The following is a 20,910-nucleotide window of genomic DNA, read 5'->3' on the forward strand; positions in this document are numbered from 1 at the left end:
AGAGAATGCTCTGGAATCAGACCACCTGGGTTCAAATCAAGGCTCTACCACATACTAGTTAAGTGACCTTGTGCAAGTGACCTAAACTCTCTGCACCCCAGTTTCCTCACTTACAAAAGAAGGGTAATATTAGCCCTTGCTTCACTGTGCCCTTAGGAGAAGCAAAATGAGTTAACACCTGTACAGTGCTCTTGGCAAAGAGCAATAACAGACACTGTTTCAGAAACTTTATGTGTATAAATTGCTTAACTTTCAAAACGGTATAATGAGATAGCTACCATTATCACTCTCATTTTATAGCTAAAGAAACTAAGACATGGAAAGACTAAGTATCTTGTCCCAGTTGGCCTAGTTAGTAACTGAAGGACTGGCCCTCAAACCTAGACCACCTGACTCTACAGCAAGCACTCAGTAAATGTTACTTATTACTATCATCATCATCATGGTTGTTATTACCTGAACTTAAAAAAAACACTCAAATATCTGCTGTGGCTGCTGATAATAACGAATGTGTATGTCTAATCCTTCTTCAAAGTATACTGAAAATGTATATGACCCCCAAACAAACAGTTGATTTAGGAAAGGATCACCTAAAGCCATTGAGTGAGGTTTGTTGGGAAACAGAATATCATCACAAAGCCTAAGCATTATCTTGCCAGACTACTTGTTAATTGCAAAAAGGGATCCCTGAACTGAGATCACTACCTTGAGCCCCGATCAAACCGAGTGTCACAAATAGAGGGACAATGTGGAACTAAGTGTCTCCTGTTGAGATACAATATGGAGCACCTTGTAAAATGCATTTAATTGAAATGTAATCAATGCTTTATTTCTAATTTGGAGTTTATGGGAAATACTGAGGATAGAGGAACAAATTAAATGACACCGCTAGGCCAAAACAAATTAGAACATTTAACAAGACAACACCTAACCTTTTCAAAAACTCCAGTGTTGAATAAAAGACATAAAGCCTTCATGTAAAAAACATATTTCTCTTTAAAAAAAATTAGATCTTAGTTTTTTTTTAAGGTATGGAAGACATTTGGGGGACAAATGGTTAAGTTTAGATATGGTCTAGATATTAGGTATTAATGAATTACTGTTCATCTTCTTAGTTATAATGATGGCATTGCAGTTATATAGGAGAATATTCTTATTCTTTGACGTGTTCCGAATTATCTAGGGGTGAAGTATCATTTTGTCTGTAACTTACATGTAGTTAGAAAGAAATACAGAGGTGGAACAAATGTGTCAAAAAGTTAGCAACTGTTGAATCTAGGAGGTGAGTATAGAGGTATTCACTGTACAAATATTTCAACTTTTATGTTTAGACATTTTCTTCACTTTGTTCATAAGATGTAGGTCTTATATCTTCTTTGGAGGGCAATTTAAGACTTTAATCTTCACTTACTTAGTAATAGTTTCTTTTAATTCTCCAAAATGTTTGCTGTGAATGAATTTACTTTTTAAATCTGTCTTCTAAAAATTACTTACTGAATTCCTATTGGCTCATTGGTTCAAGCTTATTGGAACCTAATGTAATGTTAACATTGTTGCAGAGAACTCAGTGCCTGACACATAGTCAATGTACAATGTGTTAATAAACATTCATTTGTTAAATGAGGCTACATTTTCCTAAGAAACTGTAAAGAGGTTAAAAAAAAAAAAAAAAAAGGCGCACGCACAGGAGGTTGTGTTGTTCCTTTATAGATCAAGATATGCTGAGTAAGTACTTGAGATGGACAAATAGGAGGGCCTGTCAGTCTCATCCTTCAATTCAAATAACTTAGGCCATAAAAATTCTTCACCAAGTTTTGAATTTCATGGCTGCACGAAAATGAAGCCTCTGTTCCTCAGACTAATCAAGCATCAGCTATATTTTGTTTAAGAAATCCTGATGGAATCACATATAATGACACTTTTTTGAATGCGTGTGTGCTCAGTCACTTCAGTCATGTCCGACTCTCTGTGACCCCATGGACCATGGCCAGTCAGGCTCCGCTGTCCATGGGACTCTCCAGGCAAGAATACCGGAGTGGTTGTAGACTTTTCCTGAGTCAGGAAAAGAAGCAAGCTCTGTTTCAGGCATGAGCCCTGCAAGTCACCAACACCTACAGGTGTTATTCTCTGAGAATCAATAACCATGTGAGAAGTAGGCTCATTTTCAGCCCCTCCAGAAGGCAAAGACATAAAAGAGATGGCTTCAGGCAGTAAGTCAGATATATTTTGTAAAAGAGGTGGGAAGGAAATGATCAAGATTCAAAGAAACCATTAATACTGATATCACCTTGTGTTTTCACAGCACATTTTTCCTAAGCCATTTCATATCTATGTTAACTCATTTATTCTTACAATATCCCTAAGAAATAGATGTAGAACAATTGAAAGTTTTAAAAAAGAAGGTTTTCATTAGGGCCTAAGATATGAAAGATATTCAAAAGAATATTATATTAGCAATAGAGATACTTCTTCATTTTGAACAAATCGATCACCTCCTTCCCCTCTGCTTCAGTAAAGTCATTTTAAAAAAATAAAATCTATTATAATGGGAGAATCAGATTACGGTTTACTACATGGGAGACCCTCTAAGTTCAATCTAAAAAGATAGTTTTATTCAATGATATAGGACTGTCTCCCTTTACCAAAAAAACCACTCCAAGTTCTCCAAAAGGGTACAAATCAAAATTTTTAAAATTTGAAATTTAAATACACTTATATGGTTCTCAATTTTATTAGTGCTCATTTAAGAATGGATCCTTCTGTAAAGAGGATCATTTTAAAATTATTTTATAAAAGTGAAGTTTTATAAACAATACTGGGTTGTTAAAGCAGAGTACGCTTATACTCAGTCCTTTCTGAAACTAAAATAAGAGAAAAAGAAGAGAAGAGAAAAGAGGACCCACTGAAAAACTAATAAATCTATGATAAATGCAGTTGTAGATAACGAAACATTTTTCAACCTGAGGTTTCCCACCCTCAGATGACAGACATGAGCACATGTAATCTTTTCTATTGGAGTTTTAATCCTAAACATTTTCCCCTTCTCTTAATTCATCTGGGGATGTATACTTTCAGTAATGTACAGATGAAGTTACATGTACTTTACTAACAAGGCCTAATTCCAGATATGTAAACCTGATATTTTTAAATTGGATTAATCTTTGGTGGGTATATTCAATCCTCAGGTTCAAAGAGTAGGGTGTCAAAGAGTTGTGTTCAGATTTTATGCCTGAACTGAAGATGGTCTTAGGGACACAGTGTAAACTGTTAATAAAGGGATAAATATAGACAACACTCTCTCAAATCTCATTTCAAAGTAAAGTTTTCTTTTTTTGTAAAGGAACTCAATGTGGGGTTCTTTATAAAGGCAACATAAACACTAACAAGTAGAAATGAAGCCCCAAGAACAGATCCTGACCATGCAGTACTAGTGTTCATTCATTGCTACTCTGCCCTTCACCTCCCACACCCACGCCAATTCGAAACATATGCTGACACTGGTGAAGGGGAATTCCACCCCTGAAATCCCAGGTCCAGAGTCTTTCCCTGAGATGGCTCAGAGGCCAGTTAGTGGAGTCTTCTTGGATAACGTTGGTTGAAAGGAGCAAGTCTTCTAGTTCATTCACTGGAAGTTGAATCCTATCACTACAAACACTGTTACAGAAAAAGATTTAGAGACCTTAGCTGATGAACCGAAAATTAAAACCAATGTTTACAGAGCCCAGGGGATTCATTTTAATTAGACTGACTCCAAGAGAACATTCTGCAAATAATAAAAATCTGAGCCCTCTAGAGCGTGTAGACGGATGTTGCATAAAGACATACCTTTCAGAAGAGAAGAGGTTTAATCTATGGCTTTGCACCGAATGGTCAGAATCCTCTCTTGGAAGAAGGAAGCTAAATTCCAATGTCAAAATGACTGCATTTCAGAGTCCGGATCCACCTTGGGCTGTTGTCCACGTACCGCACTAAACCAGGGCACAGGCTAGCAGATCCATTGAGTGCCTCCTCCTCCTTCTCCTCCTCCTCCTCCCCGACTTCTTACTCCCTCCTCCAAACTACCCCCAGTCAGCCCAGCAGTCTGTATGCAAACCACACAGGAACTTGCAGATATGGGGCTTCAGAGAGTTGGGCGTGAGCCTTAGATTATGTGGTTTTGTTTTCTTGCTGCCGGAGTTGAACTAAAATGCAGGAGGTTCACTGAAACACTTTTGCTTCTTTATGCTTGGTTTCAGTTTTAACAAGTTTGCCCCGAACGATTATGTTCACATAAGAAAATTTTTAATCCCAGAGATGGTCCATTGGCAAGTTACTGCTGGTCTTAAGGAAAATGCACTTTCTCCGAGGAGGTACAGGCATCTGGAGGAATATTAGGACTTCTTAGGGGAACTTACTTGACAGCATCCTGGATCACTTACCTCATTCAAATCTCAGGGAAAAAAAAAAAAAAGCTTTTTTAGTGTACTCAGCCCATAATATTACCCTTAGCCCCTCATACTACCCCTAACAAAAGAAGGAAGAAAAACTCAAAGCCAAGATGAGTTCCAACCCCAGCTTTGCCATAACCAAGTGCGAGCTGGGGCTGGTTACTTAGATTTGGGGAATTTAATTTTCTCCTGAATAGGCTGGACTGAAATATTTCTGGGATTTGAAGACTTTTTTCATTGACCTGACATTTTTGTCACCTTCAGCTTCCTTAGTTCTCACCTTCAGATTTGTATCTCACGCTCCTCCTTAGGCTCCTTCCTCCCAGACCAAGTGTAACTTGCTAAGGCCTCTTCCTCTGTCTTTGCTTTTGCTAGAAAATGGATTGCCAATGTTGCATCTTTTGCACAAAATTAGAGATAGTGCGACTTGCTAAATGGCACTGTTCAGAGTCAGGGGACCAGACCCAAGATAAAGATGGGAATGTTGGCTGACGAGATGTTCCAGCATTCATCAGATAAGACAACTTGGGGATCTCGAATTTAAACTTATTCTGCATTGTAGAATGGTATCCTTTTCTATCTCTTTGCCCCTTTATACCTAAACCTTGCTCAAGATTTATGTTTTTTGGGGAGGGTGGAAATGTCGGTTATGATCACTCAACAATTTTATTGAAATTGAAAAGAAGAATCTGAGTACTTGGTCATAGTAGGAGCTAAGCAAATGTTTGGTCAGATGACTTAAAGGAAGTAATTTGTTCCTCTTAAGTCTGTAATAGAGAGCTTTCCTTTTATTCATGCAAGTCTGTCAAATGTTCTTGAATTCAAGTTGCCTCTGAATAGGGTCCCCACTACTTCCACATGCTACAAAGACAGAATTTTCAAGATAACAACGTGTGCCCAATTTTAAAACGATCACATCTCCACGTGGACCTCAGGGTTCTTCAGTCTCCAGGGTCTAAGGGCCTTCCTGGTGGGAACCATCGTTATGCCTGATGACCTCATCGTTGGTTTTCAAACACTGGAGTTCTCTGGCCACAGCTCTCGCCCCAAGCCAGTGGTTTTGAATTGGGAAGAAAGCAGACTAGCCCTGTACAGGAAGCCCCATGGTGTTCTCAGCACTCGCCCTAAATCGTAGCTCTTTTCCTCGGGACACCGCCCCCAGGGAGCAGAACACAACCACTTCTCCAAGAATGGGGCAGAGGGCAGAACAGGAAAATCTCACAGAAAAGTTCTTTCAGTAGTAAGGAATGATCGGCAGACATGGTACAGAGCATATAGGGCAGGAAGCAAGGCTCCTTTAGTGGTTAATTTCCTAGCAGCTCTGTAACTGAACTAGTGCAAAGGCAGAACCTAAGAATAAAAACTCTCATGTGCGACTGTCAGCAACTTGGTCCTCACCATCAAGGAGCACTCAGAATAGTATCAGCAAAATCGGGAGGATTGAGGAATATATGAAATCTGAACTTATCCAACATGGAGAAAATTTTGTTTAAAACCATACTTATTTAAAAATTTTCAACAGTTCCTTTTGAGAGGTTGTTGTTGGCATCAGAACTTCTTATGTAAAATTACGCTAAATTTAACTTCATGGTACAATGTGTACTCTTCATCCAATAGCGTGGGTTCAGACATTCTCTTTTTATTCATTCAATAGACAATGTTTGTACACCTACTCCTTGTTAGGTCTGTTGCAGGTGCTGGGATGTATCAGAGAACAAAACATAGTCCCTGATCTCCTGGATCTTACATTTTGGTAGAGGAAGAAATAATACATGTGTCAGATGGTGGTACTGCCAAAGAGGATTATAAAATGGGGCAAGAGTCATAGACTGTGTGGCTGAAGTGGGGTTGGGATTTAATTAGGAGATCAAAAGACTTCTGACCAATGTCCAAAACAAAGCGAGGGATCTGGCCTGGTGGCTTTTTGGGGAAATAGCTTTTTCAGGTATCTGGACTAGCAGGAGCAAAGCCTGAAGGTGGAGAAGGGTCGAGATGGAGGTCAGAGGGGGAGCAGGGACCAGAACACATAGGACCTCAATGGTCATGGCAAGGTCTTTGGATTTTATTCTTGAGATGGGAGTCAGTGGAAGATTTTGAACTGGGGAGTGATATGCTCTGTGAAAGTCACTTAGTTGTGTCTGACTCTTTGCAACCCCACAGACAATACAGTCCATGGAATTTTTCAGGCCAGAATACTGGAGTGTATAGCCGTTCCCTTCTCCAGGGGATCTTCCCAACCCCGGGATAGAACCCAGGTCTCCCACATTGCAGGTGGATTCTTTACAGCTGAGCCACCAGGGACTGTGTTTTAAGTTTTTCAAGGCTCACTCTGATCATTGTATTGAGATTAGATTGTAAGAAAGCAAGAGAAAAAGCAGGGCAAGCAGGTAAGAGGCTGCTTCCATGATCCTGGCAAGAGATGATGGTGACTTAGGACTGATGGTGGGAAGTGTTGAGCTCTTAACATACAGGGTAACCAAAAAGTCTGGAATCATAAACATGATTATTTTATTGTGTATTAGAACATGGCCATTTATTACCTATGGAGCACACATAACCCAGAATCAGTAGCCACTCTGTGTCACAGGTGTACTCATGGATATCATAGGCTGTATGAGAGACAGAGAGGCATCAGTGGTGATCCCAAGGTTCATGACCTGAGAAACTAGAAGCAAGGACGTGTCATTCACTGAGACAGGAGAGACTGTGGGTGAGAAGGTCTGGAAGACCAGATGAGGAGTTTGCTTTTAGATGTATTAAATTTGAGATGTCTGTGAGACATGCCATTGAGGGTATCAAGGGAGTTAGGCACCTGAGTCTGGAGGTTGACACAGGTTAGGGGTGATGACAAAATCTTGATAGTTGTTGACAGAGAGAAGGGTGTTGAAAACCATGAGACTGGATAAAACCGTGCCGGAAATGAATACAGACAGAGAACCGACCCCTCCAAAGTTGAGAGGTCAGAGAAATGAAAGGAAACCAGCCAAGGAGACGAGAAGGAGTAGTAATGTCTTGGAATTCAAGTGAAGAAAGTTTTGTTCACTTTTATAAAACTCTGAGTTCACAAAATAAGTTAAAACCCACACCAAGTTACTGGGGTAAAATGATGTCTGTGTTCTTGATGCTCCAGTATTGCAACTAAATTATGATGCCCCCAAATGGAGGAAAGCAGACATCTCTTTGCACATGTCACTTTCAGTTCAGTTCAGTCGTTCAGTCATGTCTTACTCTTTGCGACCCCATGAACTGCAGCACGCCAGGCCTCCCTGTCCATCACCAATTCCCAGAGTCCACCCAAACCCATGTCCATTGAGTTGGTGATGCCGTCCAACCATCTCATCCTCTGTCGTTCCCTTCTCCTCCTGCCCTCAATCTTTCCCAGCACCAGGGTCTTTTCCAGTGAGTCAGCTCTTCACATCAGGTGGCCAAAGTATTGGAGTTTCAGCTTCATCAACAGTCCTTCCAATGAACACTCAGGACTGATCACCTTTAGGATGAACTGGTTGGATCTCCTTGCAGTCCAAGGGACTCTCAAGAGTCTTCTCCAACACCACAGTTCAAAAGCATCAATTCTTTGGTGCTCAGCTTTCTTTATAGTCCAACTCTCACATCCATACATGACCACTGGGAAAACCATAGTCACGTTAGCAGAGTTAATTCCATAGGGGGTAGCATGTGAGCCTTTTGCCTGTCTGATCCACTCAGTGACTGCTACCAGCTTCTCCACCTGCAATGGGACTGCCGTCTTTGAGTTTGCGCCATTCTCTTTTTTCCATGTGCCTATTCAATCACCACCTATGTATGTACTGAATACTCTCAAGTTCATGAGCCCTGCCCAGAATCCTCTACCTTTGTCCCAATTTTTTCTACTCAGCTGTCTCTTGGGCATCTTCACCTGGTCACACCAGACACCTCACCTCACATTCAAAATATCCAAAATAGAATTCATCACATTTCCTGCCAAATCTGCTCCTCAGACTGGGTTCCTATCTTAGTGAAACTAGCAACCACCATTCACAGAGTCACCCCAAAAAGAAACTTGAGTGTCACTGTAGACTCCCAGATATATCTGGAGCCAAATCCAATAGCTTCTATGCTTTAATTTCATACACAAATGTCTGTGTGTCAAAGGAGAATGAGTGGAGTGGAGTATGTGCCACGCCCATGGCTTTGCTTTGGTTATGACTTTCATCACTTTATGTTTTAAGACTTTTTTTTATGTGAACCATTTTTAAAATCTTTATTGAATTTGTTACAATATTGCTTCCAATTTTATGTTTAAGTTTTAGGGACTTGAGCTCCCCAGCGAGGCACCAAGCCTGCACTCCCTGCATTAGAAGGTGAAGTTCTGACCACTGGACTGTCAGGGAAGGCACCTTCATCAGTTATTGCCAGAACTACTATAAAATTCTGTTCTTTTCCCAGTCCCTCTGTTCTGCTTCCAATCTAATTTTCTGCACACACTCAGAGATTCGTTCTGAAAGAAGAAAATGAATAGGTTTAAAATGAAAAAATTGAGATCTCTGACCTTCTCAAAATACAAAAGTTAAACTCATGACTGAGAAGGTCAATGGAGCTCAACATTAAGAACAAAAGATTGATTCTCAGCATAGGGGAAAGAGCATAGAAGTGTAGATTTGGGTTCAAGTTCCAGTTAAATCCTTGCTAGCTGAATATTTCTGGACCATTCATATAACTTATTTGTTCCTGCAAACTCAGCTCAGTTTTAACTCCTCCAGAAAGCCTTTCCTAACCATGTGGTTTAGACAAATTCCTTTTTGACTCTCAGAACAATCTATGTTTGCCTTTATCATTGTAATTTATCATAGTTACTGATTTATTCCTGTTTCCCTTATTAGACTGTAACTTTCTTGTATTCCCATGGCTCAGCATAGTGCCTGGCTCTAATGGAGAATGAATGCCATGTTCCTCAAACTTAGCATTCTTATCTATAAAGTGGGATAATATCACCTACATTTCAGACTTCCTTTAAAATTTACATAAGATATGCATATGAAAATCTTCATAAACTATAACTCAATGTAAAAAAAAAGCACTTTTGGCTTATTTCTCACTGCTTTATAAAGTCCAACACCTTATCATGGCCTTCAAGCTCCTGAACCACCCATTTCCAGGCCATCTTTTCAATATCCCTCTGCCTTCTGCTCTCATTACTCTATATTACAGCCAGCTAAATTGTTTATAATGCACCAATTTCTTTCATATTTCCTACCATTTTATATTATACTTACCTATCTACATGCCAGTATCAACAATGTAGGCTGTTATTATAGTAATTATAATTGAAGCAGTAGGGACTAAAAGCAAAGGTAACTTTCATTTACTAAGCATTTTCCTATTCTCTACATGTGTTTTCTTCCATTATATTCAGTATTCCACACAGCCACCAAGGTTCTGTAAAACATAGGTTTGATTACATTTCCAGTGCCTACTGGATAAAACCACTTGGTAGTAAAGACAAGGTGCTTCATGATCTGACTGTCCTCTGCCACTTCATCTCCCTCTGCTGTTTCACTAACAGTCTTTGTGACTGCCATGGTAACTACAGAGCTTGCAGCTTTATCAAGATTATAGGCTCTCTCAGCTTTCAAGCCTTTACACACGATGTGCCCTTTGCCTCTAATGGCTTCCTCTTCTTTGTCTATCCAGTGAACTCCTGTCATCCTTTAAGAATCAGTTCGTATATAAATTCGTCTCTGAAACCTGCCCTCAACTACTCCTCGGTAGAATCAGATGGTCTCTCCTCTCTCATTATGCTATACGTACCTTGTCACAATCTTCTGTGATGGTGCCTGTCACCTCCACTAGCCTGTCAACTTAATCGAACTCGATCCTATCTGAATCCTTGCTGCTTTAGGTGCTCAGTGAAAGTCAGTTGAATATTTCAGTGACTAGCCATCAGTGGTACCCAAGGCCCTCACTGGAAGCACTCAGTCATTTCCCATCACTTTTCATCTCTAGAGACTACTACTAGAAATTACATTCTTTGTCCTACAGGTCACTTTTCCAGTCAGTTAAAATTAGACTAATAACACGGATTGTAAAATTCATTCTTTCATTGAAGGATTAGGCAGTGCCACAGCCCAAGTGATCACGAAAGGAAGACATCTGCCTTCATGCCGCTGGATAGCCACAAGCAGGGACTATTTTAACCCGAGGCGTCTCCCTTCCTCTAAGTCCTGGGAGTAGTGGGCATCAGCCGTAGGAAAGGCCGGAAGTGAAGGGCCGGAAGTGAGGAAGCGGAAGTGGGGGAGGGCGTGAGCTCTCTGGCTTGGTTGGAGGAGGGGGATCAGCTTGCGGGGGCGGGAGCGGTCAGGCCTTGTGTTTGGGAGAGAAAAGGCCTAGATGCCAGGCGGCTGGACATTCCCCTCAGGTAGTAGCCTCTTATTTGGGGGTGGGGTGGAGATGGAGGGGGCCTGGAGGGGCTTGGAGGGGTGTTCTCCGACTGCCCATACCATGTGGGTCCCTACGCCTTGTCAGGGCAGGCGGGAAGGGGACAAGGCCCGCAGGTCTCCCTGAGGGAAGGTCACTGTTGTGTGACGGCGTTACATCACTCCCTCCTTCTAGAAGCTTCTCCAATACCCAGCCTCCCACTCCCACTACATTGCACGCTCTCTGAGGGCAGTCACTGGTCTGAGTTATCTGTGTGACCCAGTGCCCGCCACATGGCCTGCATGGAACACAGTGGTCGTTCTGAAACCATTGTTGAATGAATTAAGTGATGCTAAGGAATGACCGTGGATACCGAAAGCTGATTCTCCCTCTGCTCTTTACATTCACTTCTTTGCGGAGCATGTCATGTCTTTCCCACCGCCCCTTATGTGGTGATTTTTTCCCCTTATGCTGCACATGGGGAAACTGAGGCTCAGAGAAACTTTAACAGGAAATGGCAGACTAGGACCTCAAATCCATGCCTCTGGAGCCCTAATTAGAGTAATGAGGTGAGGTACTGAATGTTTAGGTGTGAGCACAGTTGTGAGCCTACAGCGAAGAGTAGCACTTAACACCACACTTCCCTGATGGTCCTCAGTGGTTAAGGATCCACCTGCAATGCTTGATGGGTCCCCACCTGCGCTCATCAATGCCTGATGATCCCCACCTGCAATCCCTGGATGGGTAACATCCCCTGGAGAAGGAAATGGCAACCCACTCCAGCATTATTGTCTGGGAAATCCCATGGACAGAAGTAGCCTGGTGGGCTACAGTCCTTGGGGGTCACAAAGAGTGGGACATGACTTAGTGACTAAACAACAGCAGCATGCCGTTTACACCAGAGGGTGGAAACTGTCTAGTGCTCCTGTTTCTCTCTTTCTTAGAAATGGAGCCTGTTACATGGTAAACTCTGGGAAATAATAGTTGAGTGATTTAGTGAACACACAGGCAGGACTCAAGTTAGTTTCTCTGCCTCTTGCAGTGTGTTTTCCATCAAAACAGTAACACCTGCTAATGCCCTGGTGATCTCTGTAATCCTTCTTCCAAAACAATCTTGGCCAGAGTTTATTTTCTCCTGAGTTGATCTCATGTCTACAGGCAGAATCCATATAAACATAAGAGCTGTTCTGTCTTCATAGCACTTCCCTAAATGTGTCTTTCCAAAGATGCCTCTTGGTACTCAGCCTCTTAGATGCTGTTGTCGTTATTGTCCTAAATCTTTGGATAAAGTCAGTGTAGCTCCTCAATCTCTTATTCTCAGTTCTGACATCCAAGAAGTTTTGAAAACTACTTTCCCCCCGCTAACTTATCTGGCTACAAGATTTGAACTGAAACAGCCATTTGTCTTTACTTATTACAAATATTTGCAAATTTTTATTGCAGTCATGTTGATGTGTTTAATTGTTCAGACCTCTTTACTTACCCCAGACCTTTCTGTGGATATCATGTAATATACGTGTAGGCATGGCATTACTTTTCAAAAGTTTTCCGCGCCCACCGCCCCCCCCCCCAATTAAGTTTGAAGTCCGTAACTTATCTGGCCTCAAAAGATTCAGATAAGAGATTGTGGACCTGTAGTTTAATGTCAGTTGGCAACTTAAATGGTCTCCTGTTCAGGTGAAGTTGGGGGAGAAAACAGCCTTTGTCAAAGAGTTGAGTAAGTGGGTAAATGGAGTAAGAAAATTAAGAGACATTTTATACTTCATTATTTGTTTATCTTGGAAGTGTTGAAGGGAGAAAGCTCTTTAACTAACTGATGTTTTTGAATGTATGCAGGATGTTTAATATTTATTATACCTTCCACAAAGCTATATAAAGATAAATACTCAAGAAATACTTATTGATTGATTTGAAAATGTTTGCTTAAAACTTTAAAGTTAAAACTAGATATTAACTCTAGTTTTAACTCTAGATTCATAAGCAAACATTAGAATTTTACTTGACAATTGCAAGGGTTGGATTATATTTTTAAATGTCATATTTATAACCCAAAGCTGTAGAATCAATTCATGTTTATCCCAAAGCAAAATCAATCTACCACTTGGTCATTCATGCAACATATTGAGTGCCTGCTGGGTACCTGTTTATGCAGTAGCATTTACTGATAGATAAGATGATCATGGTTGCTGCTCTCAAGAAGTTTCTAATCTGATGGTGGAGAAAGCCGAAGAGAAAATGACAAACACATAATTATGCATCCTGATAAGTGTCATGAAGGAAATAAACTGGGTCTGAAAAGAGCATGATGGGAGGAGCTAAGTAGTAAGTGTGGTGGGTGAAGGCCTCTCAGAGGAGAAAACCCAAATTTATAACATGAAATATCTTACTTCCCTCCATTTCTATATATTATAAGGACTTGGATAGCCAGACAGCCAAAATTCAGGTGTGAACATTTATCCTCTTGGGCACTACTTTTGTCTCATATTATATCACTATATTTACAATCTCAAACTTTTGAAGGACTGAGTAAACTGAGCGTTTGCATATAGTCAGGTGTCTGAAACACATAATAAACCAACCTAATTTACAATGAACACAAATGAATTTCTTGTTAGCTTGAGAAGATTTCAAAATTTTAAGTAGTAGAATGGTGTGTTATGTATTCTGTGTTCACGTCACAATGTACGGTACGTTAGTAAATAATACTAATTCACTTATCCAGACATTTTTCTTTAGTTTTTTGAATGTTTAAGAATATATTTAATTTTGATAAGTACAGCACATCCCATTGTGAACTACTCTATTGGATGGAAGGCTATTATGTAGATAATTTTCTGTGACAGAAACTTCATTTAAGAAAACATTTTTTAAATTTAAAAATACAGGTTAAGAATAGAGGAAAACCTAGATATTACGATTTTGCCCCTCCAAAATATACATAGGTAGCTATTTGAAAAAGAAAAAAGTTTTAACGACTGTGTTCAATTCTAGCAAGTTATGATTCTAACAAGGCTTTTTTTTTTTTTTAATAGACTTGTGAAGGAAACAGATCAATATTTGTTGCTCCAAGCCAATGTCACAGTACATCACTGCATTGAGTGAGCTTGGTAGAGGGCAAAAAAGGACAATAGAAAGAGAAAACCCTCATGATTGAAAATTTTAATAGCTTATTGAAACACATTATAAGTCGAGTTTTCACTGTATGAATGAGTCAGATAAAAATGTCTGTATTCAAAGTGCAAACAGGAGAGAAAATCAGAAAATTGTAAAAACACACAATTTCTCTTTTTCTGTCTAGGGTTGATGATGGTCTCTTTAGGAGAAATCTTAATTAAACAGATACATTTTCTATCTTGTTTATTTGAGAATGTGTTGCACTTTTACCAAAAACAAAAATGACTACTTATTCCCTTCTCTTATTTTTTAAAAAAGAAGTGATAGTTTATTTAGGCTGCTTCTGAAAATTATGTCTTCCTTAAATATATACAGAGAAATTAATCAAGCCTGAGGTTAAAATTGAGAAGGTCAAGGAAGAGAAACAAAACAAAAAATAGCAAGCACATTTGTTATGGATTTTTAGCAATTTTCTTTAGTATGTGTGTACTTTCTCTAGTAAAATCTGATTATAGATTGTTGAGCTTTCATTGGGTCTGGATGCTCATCAGGGAATGTTTTTCTAAAGTTGAGTAAAGAAAGTAGTTTAACCTTTTCCTTTGACTTGCCAGCCTTACCAGGACTAAAATATTGGTTTAGGGTGCTGTGGGTTACATGTGGAGTCCACTGACGACAATTTCTTAACAGTTGATGATCCTCCTTATTAACTAGAAAACAGATCATATTTAGATTTGATTCTAATGACTTGTAAGTTCTGAAAAGGATACAACCAGAGGTCAGTTGATGATTTTAAGACTCAGTTTTCACTTGATTACTCTCAGGACATAACATATTTATATGTGACAACAAATCTTGACATGTCACAGTGCAAGTTCCATTTTCTTGTCCACCATTAATTTGTCCACTGTCCTTGTAATGCTTTATAATAACTTTATTTCTGGCCAAAGAGGTTCAAGGATACTTTTTAAAAAAATTTTTTGAAGTAATTAGCCTCCAACTAATAAAAAAAAAAAAAATTTTTTTTTGACTGTGCTAGATCTCTGTTGCTGCACATGGGCTTTCTCTAGTTTTGGTGAGTGGGGGCTATTCTCTAGCTGTGGTGCCTGGGCTTCTCATTGCAGTGGCTTCTCTTGTTGTGGAGCACGGGCTCTAGAGCATGCAGTCTTCAGTAGTTGTGATACATGGGCTTACTTGCCTTGCAGAATGTGGAATCTTCCTGGACCACAAGATCAAACCCATGTCCCCTGGCATTGGCAGGCAGATTCTTAACCACTGGACCACCAGGGAAGTCCCAATGATACTTTGAATGGAAAGTTTTAGGTCTCGAAAGACCACTTACGTTTCTTTAAATAACGTAGGCTAATCCCTCATGAGATATTTTCCCGTATTGATCCTAGGAACATTTATATGGTCCCCTCAATTCTGGCTGATGTACATGAGGCACTGATTTGGAAGCTACAGCTAGATTTTTCAGACTGAATTGCTCTTCTGGAGACATTTTAAAAATATTTAACTTACTTATTTTTTTGTGTATTCCTTTGCAGAAAATTGATACCTTGTCAAGATGGTGATTAGTCATTTGTATTTGGGAGCAGCAGACTTGGGGACCAACTACCCCTCAAGGATTCTATAAACCAATGACATAAACACCTATTCTGTTGCTTTCATCCCCCATCTTACCTTCAAATTTGTCTTACCTATGGCATTCAGGAGGCAAGTGAAAAATTTTGTGAAAAATTACTCAGATGCTGAAATAAAAGTCAGGGAAGCAACTTCTAATGACCCTTGGGGTCCTTCCAGTTCTCTAATGTTAGATATCAGCGACCTGACTTTCAACACAGTTTCTCTCTCTGAAATTATGAACATGCTATGGCAGAGACTCAATGACCACGGGAAGAACTGGCGCCATGTGTATAAATCTCTTACCTTAATGGATTATCTCATCAAGAATGGATCAAAGAAAGTTATTCAGCATTGCAGAGAGGGGTACCGTAACCTTCAAACTCTGAAAGATTTTCAACACATAGACGAAGCTGGGAAAGATCAAGGTACCAGATGAAGAAGTTTATACAGTGTGCTAGTAAAGAGTAAGAGTGTGGGAGGAGGTCACTTTAAAGCAGAAGCTGGGGAAAAGTAGTTCTTAAATGTACTAGCTACCTTTCCTCTGGGACAGTTTGGGTTTCCAGTTTGATCCTTTGTGTTGACTCTTGAGTGCCTTTGAAAACAATATATATATATTTCAAAATGATGTGTAAAACTAACACAGTTAGGTGCCTGATAAAAGGACACCTTGTAGACAATGAACATAAAAGAGAGACCTTGTAGTATTCATCTTTCTCAGCCTGACTTATTTCACTTAGCATAATGCCCTCAAGGTCCATTCATGTTGTTGCACAAGGCAAGATTTCATTCTTTCGGACCTCGAGGGCATTATGCAAAGTGGAATAAGTCAGACAGAGAAAGACAAATATTGTATGATTTCTCTTACATGTGGAGTTAAAAAAAAGAAAAGTTTATAGATACAGAGAACAGATTAGCAGTTGTCAGAGGTGGAGGGAGGAAAGAAAATGTGTGAATTATTTTTGTTTTAGTCTAAATAAATTGATTTAAAAAATAAAGTGGAAAAAAAAAAACCCCAAAACAAGTATATCAAAAAGTTAAAAAGTGGAACTTGAGTTCCTGCTTAATTTGCATATGACAAAATAGCAATGAATAATTTTCCATGAGCAAGCTTCATGATTGAAGTCAAAGAACTATGTCCTTGGAGTAAATGTGTTATTTTAGGGAGCTAATCCAAACTATTACCTCTGGTACCATTTTATAAAGATACAGGATATCATATTAAGATCTCTGTGATGAGTTAAAAGCTCAGAGTCTGTTATCAAATAGGGTTTTCTTTCAACCTGGGGTTGAATCCTGACTCTGCTGCTGCCTAACTGTATATACTAAGGTAATTTATTAGATTACCTGAGGCCTCAGTTTAGCTCTCTGTGCATTGGGATAATAACAATGTCTGTCTCATAGGATGGTTGTGAAGAGTGTAAATATGTTTGCCTATTTCTCCCCGAAGGATGTCAGCTCCATGAGGGCAGGGACTTTGTCTGCCTTGCCCATTGCTGGTTCTCAGCAGAAGAGGTGCCATCAACATTTGTTGCGAGAGATAATAAATGGAAGAAAGAATATGCAATTGTCCCAATTTTGTTTAAAAAATTATATTTAGGTATATGAGATTTATTATATAAGAGTTTAACAAGTGGTCCTGGTAGGACTAGAGATGATTTTTTTTTTAAATTTTGCTGTTGTGTTGTTTTGTTTTGGCTGCCCTGCATGGCCTGCAGGGTCTTAGTTCCCATACTAGGGATCAAACCTGCACCTCCTGCAATGGAAGCTCAGAGTCTTAACCACTGGAGTGCCAAGGGAAGTCCCTAGAGATGATTTTTATTTTGTTTTATATAAACTTGCATATTTTAAAACAGTTTATAATTAGACCAAACAAAACTAACATGACCATGTGAAAAAGAACAAAGTGAATAAACTAGGAGGGATGACAACTTGATATAATAATGTCACTGTAATTTGAAATTATAATTAGACTGGAATTTAGTCATAAGTGTGATAAACTGTTTCCAAAGACTATAGACTCTTCAGAACCTATGATGGGAGTAGTTTTATGAATACAGAAATTTAGGTCATGAAGTAATATTGTCGGGGGTGGAAGAGAAGTAGGGAAAGGCTGCATAGGATATTGCACTGGGATGATTCGGTAGTGCCTGATATTGTTCTACAGTGGTAAAGAATCAGCACTTCCTCCCATCTAAAGTCAAATTATAATTTGTTAAAGTGAATAGTCTTATGAATCATGAGAAGAGGATAAAATTCAGTGCAGTCTCTGGTAAGTATACCTTTTAAAAATAGAGTCTTTTTTAGAGCAGTTTTAGGGTTATAGAAAAATGGTGCCAAAAGTAGAGTTCCCACACATCCTTCCCCACCCACACATGCTTTCTCCTGTTAACATCTTGCATTAGTGTTGTACATTTGTTACAGTTAAACCAGTATTGATACATTAATATTAACTAATAGTCCTTAGTTTACACAAAGTATTCACCCTTTGTGTTCTGCAGTTCTGTGGGTTTTGAAAAATGCATAATGTCATGTATCTACCATTCCAGTATTGTGCAGAATAGTTTCACTGCCTTGAAAGTGCCCCGTGTTCCACCTGTCCATCCTTTCTCGCCTGCCTTGAGCCCTTGGCAGTCCCTGATCTTTTTATTGTTTCTATAGTTTTGTTTTTTCCAGACTGTCATATAGTTGGAATCATTCTGTATGTAGCTTTTTCAGAATTGTTTTTTCTCTTAGCAATATGCTTTTAAGATTCTTCTATATCTTTTATAGCTTGAAAGATGATTTTTTTTTCCTTTAAAAAACAGCTTTATTGAGACATAATTCATACACCATAGAGTGCACCCATTTAGAGGGCACAATCCTATGACTTTTGGTGTATAATTAATTTTTAAAATTGAGATAAAATAAATGTAACATAAAATTTGCCATTTTAAGTGTATGCTTCAGTGGCATTCATTACGTTCACACTGTGGCACAACCATCACCACTGTCTGTTTCCAAACTTTCTCATCACCCCAAACAGGAAGTCTGTAACCATTCAGCAGCAACTCCCTTGCTAACCTCTAATCTACTTCTTGTCTCTATAATTTTGCCTATTTTGGGTACCTCGTAAAATGGAATCATGTAGTACTTGTGTTTTTGTGTGTCTGGCTTATGTTACTTACCATGTCCTCCAAGTTCAGCCATGTTAGAGGATGTATCAGAACTTCATTCTTTTTATACTGAATCACATTAATTTGTAGGTATTTAACCACATTTTGTTTATCTGTTCATCTGTTAATGGGTTCTTGGTTGTTTTCACCTTTTGGCTATTGTGAATAATGCTACAGTGAACTCTAGTGTACAAGTTATCAGAGTCCTGATTTCAGTACTGGGTCATGTGGTAAGTCAATATTTAGCTTTTTGAGGAACCACTAAACTGTTTTTCTTAGCAGCAGCACCATTTTACATTCCCACCAGCAGTGTATTAATAGGAGGATTGCTGTTAACATCCTTGGTAATCCTGTTATTGTTTTATCTTTTTTATTATAACCATTCTGCTGGATGTGAAGCAGTGTTACTATCTGACTGTGGTTTTAATTTACAGTTTCCTGAAGACTAATGATGTTGAGCATCTTCTCATGTCTTTGTTGGGCCATTTATATGTCTTCTTTAGAGAAATATCTATCCAAATTCTTTGCCCATTAAAAAAAATTTTTTTTTTTTTAGTTTTTAAAGAGTTCTTTATGTATTTTGGATATAAGACCTTTATCCAGATAGGTGATTTGCAGGTATCTTCTCCCATTCTATATAGGTTGTTTTTTTCCTTTCTTGATTAAATTTTGAAGAAGTCCATTTTTATCTGTTTTTCCTTTGGTTGCTTGTACTTTGTGTCATAAGTAAGAACTCATTGCCTAGTCTAAAGTCACAAAGATTTACACCTATGTTTTCTTATTAAGAGCTTTGTAGTTTTAGCTATTACATTTATCTTGGGTCCATTTTGAATTTATTTTTATATATGGTGGGATGTAGAGATCCAAACTTATTCTTTTATACCCAGTTGTCCCACTACTGTTTGCTGAAAAGAATATTCTTTCCTCATTGAATTATATTGACATGCTTACAGAAATCAATCAACCTTAGATATACGGGCTTATTTCTGTACTCTTAATTCTGTTCCATTGATCTGTGCATCTATTCTTATGCCTGTGCCACACTATTTTGATTATTGTAGCTTTGTAGTAAGTTTTGAAATAAAGGAATATGACCTTATTTCCAGCTCCAACTTTGTTCTTTTCTGGTATTGTTACGACTGTTCTGGGTTCCTTGCATTTCCATATCAAGTTTAGCATCAGCTTGTCAATTTCTTCAAAAAAGACATCTAGAATTTTGTTTGACATTATGTTCAGTCTGAAGATCAATTTCAGGAATATTGCCATATAAATAATGTTATTTCCTCAAATTCATAAACATAGGAAATCATTCCTTTTATTTAGGTCTTCTTTCATTTCTTTCAAACATGTTTTGTAGTATTCATTGTACAAGTTTTATTTCTTTTGTTAAAATTTATTTCTGCTTTTTTTTTGGTACTACTATAAATGAAATGATGGGTACTTCTGTGGAGGTCCAGTGGTTAAGACTCTACACTTCTACTGCAGTAAGTATGGGAACTAAGATCTTGCACAGACCACCCCCCCCCCAAAAAAACCCACAAAAAATTGTTTTCTTAATTTCATTTTCAGATTTTTCATTGCTAATGTGTAGAATTTCAGCTGGTCATCTGATTTTTGTATATTAATCTTGTATTTTATTACTCTGCTATAATATTTTCTGTAATAACTGTTAACTAGAATACTTTTGGGGTGTTTTCGCCTTTTTTTTTTTTTAATAGATTTCTTTGAATTTCCTACATACAAGATTATGTTATCTGCAAATAGAGATAATTTTACTTCTTCCTTTCTACTCTGGAAGCCTCTTATTTCTTTTTCTCTCTTAGTTGCTTTGTCTAAAACCTCCTGTACAATGATGAATAGAAATGGTGAGAACAGACATTCTTGTCTTGTTCCTGATCTTAAGAGCTTTCAGTCTTTCACCATTAAGTATGATGTTCCATCTGTCATGTGCTCAGTCGTGTCTGACTCTTTGCGACCCCGTGGACTGTAGCCCACCAGGCTCCTCTGTCCATGGGATTTTCCAGGCAGAATACTGGAGTGGGTTGTCATTTCCTCCTCCAGGGGGTCTTCCCAACCCAGGGATTGAAACTGAATCTCCTGCATTGCAGGCAGATTCTTTCCCATTGAGTCATTGGGGAGGCCCCGAGTATGATATTAGGGATGGGTTTTTCATAAGTACTCTTTATAAGGTTGCTGGAGTT

The 20,910-nt window shown here is 38.8% G+C and overlaps 2 protein-coding genes across 2 annotated transcripts in view; one reads left to right on the top strand and one right to left on the bottom strand.

Moving 5' to 3' along the window:
• GRAP2 (GRB2 related adaptor protein 2) overlaps positions 1 to 4,045 on the bottom strand; it is a 67,829-nt gene extending 63,784 nt beyond the window's left edge. The window contains exon 1 of the mRNA XM_043441169.1: positions 3,826 to 4,045. The gene's annotated coding sequence lies outside the window, so the exon portion shown is untranslated. The remainder of the gene's footprint in view (positions 1 to 3,825) is intronic.
• Positions 4,046 to 10,749: 6,704 nt separating this feature from the next.
• ENTHD1 (ENTH domain containing 1) overlaps positions 10,750 to 20,910 on the top strand; it is an 89,532-nt gene continuing 79,371 nt past the window's right edge. Inside the window, exons 1-2 of the mRNA XM_043440998.1 lie at positions 10,750 to 10,821; positions 15,479 to 15,982. Coding sequence (XP_043296933.1) covers positions 15,634 to 15,982 — 349 coding nt within the window. The 5' untranslated portion in view covers positions 10,750 to 10,821; positions 15,479 to 15,633. The remainder of the gene's footprint in view (positions 10,822 to 15,478; positions 15,983 to 20,910) is intronic.

Source organism: Cervus canadensis, chromosome 21 (genome assembly GCF_019320065.1).
Source record: "Cervus canadensis isolate Bull #8, Minnesota chromosome 21, ASM1932006v1, whole genome shotgun sequence".
Taxonomy (NCBI): Eukaryota; Metazoa; Chordata; class Mammalia; order Artiodactyla; family Cervidae; genus Cervus; species Cervus canadensis.